The following is a 9,135-nucleotide window of genomic DNA, read 5'->3' on the forward strand; positions in this document are numbered from 1 at the left end:
TGACCCACCGACAATGTCCTAAGCTCTGAAATCCCCACTGTGTCTCCATGACTTCCTCCTCTTCTAACATGTATAATAAGGAGAATATGCATGTCCCAGTCTCCAATGTTACCACTAAAATAGGCTTTCATCAAAGAAGAGTCTACATTGAAGTCTGTAAACTTACAACTATCCTTTCGCTCTTTCAAAACAACCAGATACTTTCCATTTCCAATGTATTGCTTTCATTAAAAATAGACACTCAACCAACAGGGAAATGGAGATTTTTTATTTAACTGTATGTGCAAAAGTCCTTTTCGTGATACATTTGTACAAAATGTAAACTTGTACATATTCAACATAGCGTCAGTCAAATGACTGACATTGTAATGTAAGCAAAATATTATCTACAAAACTGATTTATCCATTGGGTTGGAGGTGAAAGGGGATATGAACTGTATGTTATAAATAAAATCGATTTATTTAGAAAACACAGTCTGTATGAAGAGTGGAGGAATAAAATGACAGCAGCTTCTCCCAATACAAGCAAGTATTTCTCCAGAAAAAATGCAATGAGCAGAGATGATTACATACGTGACTCAAACCACGTTTTTGACTGATAAGCTCTGATGAAGCACCTTCAGGCAGGTTATCTCGTTACAGGTGCTATGTAAATTCAGGCTTGTGTGACCAGTGTGACATATCAAGAAGTAGAATTTTCCTCCTAAATAATGTAAAAACTGAATACTACGTGGAGGAAATGTGAATAGAAACAGACAAAAAATAATAATTTCTCAGCAGGTCAGGCAGCCTCAGGGAGAAAGAAGGGATTTCATCTTGATGATCTTTTATTGGAACAGTTTATCACATTGCTAAACTTGGAATGAAAGAGATAGCATATGATATACTGCACCGTGGTACAACTTTGTAATGAATTTAGTATCACTGTAATATGTCTGTCTCATGTGGAATACATATCACAATAAATAATCATATTCCACAAGGGCAGATCAATGATTTTAAATCAATCCACAGACCATCCTCTGGTAGTAAACAGGTTATGCTTTTACAGACATCCTTTAGTTGATTTTGTCCATAAGTTAGAACATACACAAAAATCGCTCAATAGGGTAACCATACCTCCGCTGTATTGAAATGGATGGCATCAAAACACATCAGACTGATAAGAAAGACTGATGGTCTGTGGAGAGGCTAAATTAGTTCTGCCGTTTGTAGGAACAAACATATGTGCGTATATCGGACTTTTGAATTTAATAATATTATGGAACAATAACATTATTGTTCGTTTGTAGGGGTGTTCGTAAGTTGGGTATTCATAACCCATGAATGGCCTTTACACATTTCCCCTTTTCTAAGGATTATTATTAAGTAACTGAGTGATTGTGATAACTATTCCCGTGTGCTTAGCGAACCACAAATCACCCCTGGAGGCATTGTGGGGGTATAGCTGCAAGATTGCTGGGACGTAATATCAATCTTCAGAACAGTATCCTTCATTTAAAGCAGGAATTCTGAGATAGCTTGACACTGTTAAAGATTTGTCGGGAGCAAAGTCTCATCAGTGTGTTCCTTGTGGACATCTAGTTAAGCCTTTTTCCTTCATCCTATCTATCCCTTCCCTACCCTCTCAACACCTTAAAGGCAGTTTTGATGAAGGGTCTTTGAACTGAAACATTAATTATATTTTTTCTTCCCACAGATGCTGCCTGACCTGCTGAGTATTTCCAGCATTTTCTTCCTTTACTTTGGATTTCCAACATCTGCAGCTTCTTTTGTGATTTTCAGGCCTGGTCAGTACTTGGATGGGAGTTTGCCATGGGAGCACTACATAACTGAACAAGGATCTCAGTCATAGTGCACTGTACATGTTAACAAATCAAGCAAATGGTGTGGATCAGTGACATTTAATACATCTCCAACAGCAGTCCAAGTTGAAAAACTGAGAATAAATTGGCTGATGAGTTTTCTTGATGTGTCTGAATGAAAGACCCTTTACTGAATATTGCTGGTTGCTGGAGACTGTAAAGATATCAGTTTTGAGCCCACAAATGGCAGTTTCCTGAGGAGTATCTCTCTGAACCGATCTCCAAGTAGAAAATAGAAGATGGGGTTTATTGCCGAGCTGAGGTAAGCAATGGGCCTTGTGAGAGCATAGGCAGCCTTTATGCCTTTGCGCATACAAAATGATAGGTCGCTATTCATTCTGGAGGCAATACGGACATTTCGCATGATATGATAAGGGGTAAAGAGTACTGTGAAAATGACTAATGCCAATATTACAAGGCGATGGGGCTTTTCAAGTTTAATGTTCCGGCGGCGCTGAGCACTTATCTTCCTTAAGCTCATTGCTGTTTGAATGCAACAGAATCCCATAACACACAGTGGGAGGATGAAATCAACAATGGTGAGGAACATGCTATAAATTATACTGTTCCAGGCATTCCCTGAACTGGCATAGTCAATGCAAACCACAGTATGATCTTCGTTATCCGTGATGTTCTTTGGACCAATGAAAGTGAACATTGGTATCAACTCCAAGCTGACAAAAATCCACAAGGTGAAACAGATCGCAATTGCCGTCCGCTTTTTTTGGAACCAGTGAAGTGTTGTTGGGTTTCTCACCAGCAAGTAGCGGTCAATACTGATGCAGGTGAGGTAGAGAACACTCAGGTAGAGGTTGGAGTTGAGGAAGTATCGATTAAACTTACAGCAAAGGTCGCCGTAGAACCATTCACTGTTGTTTGCATACTGGACAACAAACATGGGAAGTGTGCAGATAAATAATAGATCGGTGATGGAGAGGAAGAAGAGGTAGATGTTACTGCATTTCCAGTTCTTCAGGCAGAAGACATAACCACTTATCACCGTGACATTCCCAATGAGCCCCACAATGAACTCAATGCTGTACATTGACGTGAGATAGTAGTTTTCTATACCTTCATTGATGTCTCTGCAGTGCCTATTATCTTCCTGGAAATTACAAAGAAGAAACAGAGTTAACTGAAGGAGGCACATAAATAGAACATAGAACAGTGCAGCACAATACAGGCCCTTTGGCCCACAATGTTGTGCTGACCTTTAAACCTCGCCTAAGACTATCTAACCCCTTCCTCCCACATATCCCTTTATTTTAAATTCCTCCACATGTTTATCTAGTAATCTCCTGAATTTGACCAATGTACCTGCCTCCACCACCACCCTAGGCAGCACATTCCATGCCCCACCCACTCTCTGGGTGAAAAACCTCCCTCTGATATCTCCCTTGAACTTTCCACCCATTACCTTAAAGCCATGCCCTCTTGTATTGAGCATTGGTGACCTGGGAAAGAGACGCTGGCTGTCCACTCTATCTATTCCTCTTAATATTCTGTATACCTCTATCATGTCTCTTCTCAACCTCCTGTCCAAAGAGTAAAGCCCTAGCTCCCTCAGTCTCTCCTCATAATGCATACTCTCTAAACCAGGCAGCATCCTGGTAAATCTCCTCTGCACCCTTTCCAATGCTTTCACGTCCTTCCTATAATGAGGCGACCAGAATTAGACTGTATTCCAAGTGTGGTCTAACCAGAGTTTTATAGAGCTGCATCATTACCTCATGGCTCTTAAACTCGAGCCCTTAACTTATGAAAGCTAACACCCCATACCTTAACTTATGAAAGCTAACACCCCATAAGCTTTCTTAACTACCCTATCCAGCTGTGAGGCAACTTTCAGGGATCTGTGGATATGCACCCCCAGATCCCTCTGCTCCTCCACACTACCAAGAATCCTGCCATTAACTTTGTGTTCTGCCTTGGAGTTTGTCCTTCCAAAGTGTACCACCTCACACTTCTCCGGATTGAACTCCATCTGCCACTTCTCAGCCCAGCTCCGCATCCTATCAATGTCCCTCTGCAAACTTCGACAATCCTCTACACTATCCACAACACCGCCAACCTTTGTGTCATCTGCAAACTTGCCAACCCATCCTTCTACCCCCTCATCCAAGTCATTAATAAAAATCATTAAAAGCAGAGGTCCCAGAACCAATCCTTATGGGACATCACTAGTCAGAGCTCTCCAATCTGAATGCACTCCCTCCACCACAACCCTCTGCTTTCTATAGCTAAGCCAATTCTGAATCCACGTGGCCAAGCTTCCCTGGATCCCATGCCCTCTGACCTTCTGAAGAAGCCTACAATGTGGAACATCGTCAAATGCCTTACTAAAATTCATGTAGACCGCATCTACTGCAGTACCCTCATCAATCTGTCTGGAGAACACAGCATGGAGAACACAGTTTAATGAGCTGCCAATAAAGAAGTTGGCCTTGTTTCAGTGGATTCAAGTCTTTGTCCTGAATGTTAGTGTATAATCAAGCTTAAGAATTGAGGACTGTAGTGAGGGGACACTGTACTGGCTGTTAAAAATGCGGCAGCTAATCCTTCTTCTGCACATCAGCAGCATGTAATGACCATTGTTTCATAATGTTGGTTGAGTGATTAATACTTACCAGGACTCCAAAGTGAACATCTCTGCTCCTGTTCAAAATAATCCTGTGGGACCATTAGCATGCAGATGTGGACCTTGGTTTAATGTTTTATTCAAAAGGCATTAAAAAGATGATCAAAATCCTCATCAACAGCAGACAGCATAGTCTTTCATCTTAATTTTTGATTCATGCTCAGTAACATAACATTCTTTAATTGGAAATGGAGCTTAAAATTATCATTGAAATACACGAGCAAATGTTTAACATGAGGGAATGATAATCCACAATGCATGCACAAATGTGGATAAGAGATTATTTAGTTTGACCACCTGATTTGGAATTATAACTTCAGAAGAGATCATGGCTGAGAATCTGAGAGACCTGCAGCACTCTCCATTGATATACACTGTTAGGACATGGGCAAAGGGCCAACATAATTTGTTCTTTCACATTTCGTCTATCATTATTGTCTGCATTTTCAGCTGTTTTTTTGCAGAATTCTGGAGAATTCCCTGTTATAGGAAAGGCATCATTAAAGTGGAAAGAGAGCAGAGAAGATTTACAAGGATGCTGCCAAGATCTGAGGGCCTGAGTTATAGGGAGAGGTTGGGCAAGCTTGGATTATGTTCCTTGGAACGTAGGGGATCGAGGGGTGACATTAAGGAGGTGTATAAGGTCATGAGGGGCTTCAATAGGGTGAACATACACAGTCATTTTCCCAAGGAAGAGGAACTAAAAACTAGAGGGTTTCAGATGAGAGGGGAAAGATTCAGAAGGGACCTGAGGGGCATTCTTAACACAGATGGTGGTGAATATATGGAATGAACTGCTAGAGGAGATATTGAGGCAAATACAATAACAACATTTAAAAAATATTTTGATAAATACATGGATAGGAGGGGTTTAGAGGGATATGTGCCAACTGTGGGCAAATGGTACTAACTCGATGGTCAGCATGGACGAGTTGGGCTGAAGGGCCTGTTTCCATGCTGTGTTACTCTGTGACTTCAGGACTCTAATACCCTCCATAAACCTCTCCCTCTCCATATCACTCTTATTCTTTTATGATATTCCTTAAATTCTCTTTGGCTAGGTTCTTGGTCAATTGCCTTAATGATGGCACCTAACATGCAGCATTATAGAAATGAAAGTGGTTGTTGTTGTTGATTCCATGGAAGCTAACCCAAACCAGACAATGAATGGCACTAAACTCGAAGGGAACAGCCAAATAATCACTCATACAATAAGCCACCGAATGGATCATGCAGGTACCAAGTAATGCAGAATTGGAGGCTGTTATCAGGGCTGATCCTGGCACATCTTTGCCCCAATGATGGACACTTTACTGCCTTCTCAGTGGGAAGAAAGAAGGTGCTCTTTGGCAACTTGGAGAAGGTTTCTGGGATCTGGAAGATTTGGAAGATTTGGAAGGTGGGGGGGACATTGGATCGGGTGAAATGGGACTTAAGTGGATGGAGGAAGGGGTATATTCTTTCTATCAGCATCATTACCTTGCAGAGTCTTCAATGTTGATCCAACACACCTGTTTTCTCCTGCTATGCAGGTGAAAGATGGTGGTGAATAACATAAGGTGTGACTTGAAGTGGAATAAACAGGAGAGGACAAATACAATCTGATATTGCCAGGAGAAAAACTGTGAGTGAAGGAAATGTGAAGTGTTAAAGTTGGAGTTACCAATCTTCCAAAGCTACTATGTTGAGTCTGGAAGGCTGCAATGTGCCCAGTCAGAGGGTGAGGTGCCTTCCCTGAGCTTACATTAGGTTTCTCTGGAACAGTGTAGGAGGCTGAAGGTAGACCAGATAGTATGGCGGCACAGCAGTGACTGCTGCTTGCTTCATAGCTCCAAGGACCCAAGTTCGATTCTGACCTCGGTTGGTGTTTAGACATTAGGAGTTCTCCCCATGACTGCATGAGAACTTTGTCTTCCTCCCCCATCCCATGTGCTGGTAAGTTAATAGTTAATTATAAATTAATGATTGTAAATTACTCCTTAGTGTATTGAAGTGGCAAAAGAACCAAAGAGGAGTTGATAGACATATGAGAAAGAATGCTTCAGGGTTATGGGTGCAGGAATTGAGTGGCTAAGAGAATGGGATTGATGGGATTACTCTGCTGAAAGCTGACATGGACCCAGTGGGCTGGATGGCCTCTGTTCTGTGCCACAATAAGTAAGTGAAGTTGGAGTTAAAGTGATAGGTAACTGGAAGTTTGGGGCCCCAACGGAAAGGAGGAGATAAAGTAGAATTTCCAGTTGTTACGTGCAAAGGTGAGGTGAAAGGGTGGAGCAATCTGATAACCTTACAAAAAGCTGCTTGTGGTGATCACTGGGGCAGCAAATGAAACAGCAAACTTCTGCTTTTCAAAAAGTTTGTAATGTCCTGTATTACAACAGTGTATTTCACAATCTCTGGTTAAAAGTTGCCTATTCCCAGATCCTACATCTCTCCCCAATCCATCTTCTCTTGGGAATGATCACTAATTAGCCATATGCTACAGCTCGCTTGTACAAAGTATATACCCCTTCCTCCACCTACTTAAGTCCCATTTCACCCTATCCGATGCCCTCCCTTTCCAAATCTTCCAGATCCCAAGTTGGCTTAAGAGCACCTTCTTTGTGAGCTACTTTTCCCTTCCTGGTGTATATGGACATGTTATGAATTCCAAGCCGTATAACATTGTGTGATTTATTTCAATTTGGTGGTGAAGATATTGCAGATTTCCTCTGGACAATAACAATCCCTCAAATGAAATCATAGGAATAAATTATCTTATCATTATCACATTGCTGTTTATGGGAGCTTTCTGTGTACAACCCAGAGACTTCCATATTGCAACAGTGAGATCCTTACAAATGGCTCTGACTGTAAAATACTTTGAGACATTCTGAGGTTATTAGATATACAAGATAAATACACATTCTTTAACCATTCTTTTATCCCACTCAAAAAGAAATGGGTATCTCTTAGAAAAGTAAAATGTGATGTGAATTATCATTTTTTTCAAATATTTTTCTTGAAGATTTTTATTTAGCATTGACATTCCACTAATGAAAAGACTATACTAATTGTTTTACAATTATATTAATGACAAAAATCATTCTATTAAAGCTGGTTTTGTTGTAACCAGTTTGAGGAAGCATTTCTCTCTATATTTACTCTATCAACCAGTTTTTGAGTTAGAGATTTGCAAATCCTGGGAGTCTGCACAGATTTCTACAACGTCACGGAATGATATTGTAGTAAACTTTCTGGAAAAATTCTGCTGTTCTTTTACTAACAAATACATTTGAACTTCCTGAGCATTTTCAGTTTTTAAGGAAGTTTCTCCCCAGACTTGTCATTAAGCTCACTTAATAAGAACTAAAAGTTGATCCAACTTGTTAAAAGGTGATACAATAGGCACATAAAATAAGTTGCTAGCTACAAAGAAATAATGCTTTCTTTTTGGGCAACAGTTGCAGTTTCCAACCAGGGCATCTGTGACAAAGGCACAGTTGGTCTGCACCAGCAGAATGGATATCACAAGTTCGAATCCTATCTTGGGTACTTGAGAGTTTGAATGCAGAAATGTAAAAAAAAGTGGGAATTAGGAAAATTGTCCCTGAAACATTGATTAACATGGCCTTGTTTATCAATGTCCTTTTGGGTGGATACCCCAGGCTTTATTTGTTCTATGTGTGGCTCTGGTCCCTTTCCAGTGTGTTTAGTTCTTCATTAACATTTAAAGGACCTTAACAACACATGTAATCATGCAATCTGGTCTTGACAACAGTGCCTGAACACACAGATGCTTAAAATAGTGTCTCTCAAAGCAAACCTGGGAGCAAGAAACATTCAGGGAAAACATACCAAAAAGGTGGTTAAGATGAAACAATGAAAAATGAAGCATAATTATTTCAGTAAAGCTTGTTCAGCAGTGCTTCAAACATTTTCACCAAACTGGTTGAGAATGATGTACCTTAAATCAATCCCAATCATCTGGTATCTTTTAATAGATATTTATTTCTGCTGGTTTGCACAATTTCTTTGTTTCAATAACTCCACAATATGTTTCAAATCTTTCTTACAATAGGCAGATTAGCAAGCTCAAGTAACCAAAAAAAAAGAGGAAACAGAAATATTCGCTTACCATAACCAAGACTTGAAAGTATGCAACTCTGGATTATATGTTCAAAAGATCGATATAAGGCTTCCTTTGAAAGAGGCAATTTGACAATCAACGTTACAATGCCAAGTGAACCACAGAGATGTAGAGTTTACACAGAAACAGCATCAGCTATTTGCTTCAATAGTTTTGATTTGGAGATCGTGTTCAGCCAATCAAACTGTGGCCCCGCCTCCAAAATGAAGCTGGAAGTCAAGAGAAAGAAGTGAAGGCTTCTGAAGTTTGAAAAATAAAAGTAAAGTGAGATGTTTTAGTTGAAACAGAGGAAAAGTTTCAATTAGGAGAAGGCCCTCCAATTCATTAAATCCATCTTCCCACCATCTTCTAATGACATGTTTCTAACAAGCATGAAGCCCTGTTATTGACAAATACTTCCTACATTCTTAAAACTTTGTGGTGTTTTCATTTTGCCTTATTGTCTGAAGATGGGAAGTAAAATTAAAGCTATTTTTAAGGAAAATAGGACAGAAAAATAGTAA

General features: G+C 40.0%; 1 protein-coding gene across 1 annotated transcript; it reads right to left on the reverse strand.

Annotated features, from left to right (window-relative positions):
* Positions 1-268: 268 nt before the first annotated feature.
* On the reverse strand, positions 269-8,736 carry LOC127571695 (succinate receptor 1-like). Its single transcript, XM_052018302.1, has 2 exons — positions 8,621-8,736; positions 269-2,970 (listed from the first exon to the last, which is right to left on the reverse strand). Exons 1-2 carry the CDS (start codon positions 8,621-8,623, stop codon positions 1,993-1,995), a joined length of 981 nt encoding a protein of 326 aa, XP_051874262.1. The 5' UTR covers positions 8,624-8,736; the 3' UTR covers positions 269-1,992.
* Between the last annotated feature and the right edge of the window lie 399 nt (positions 8,737-9,135).

Source organism: Pristis pectinata, chromosome 6 (genome assembly GCF_009764475.1).
Source record: "Pristis pectinata isolate sPriPec2 chromosome 6, sPriPec2.1.pri, whole genome shotgun sequence".
In the NCBI taxonomy this organism is placed as follows: Eukaryota; Metazoa; Chordata; class Chondrichthyes; order Rhinopristiformes; family Pristidae; genus Pristis; species Pristis pectinata.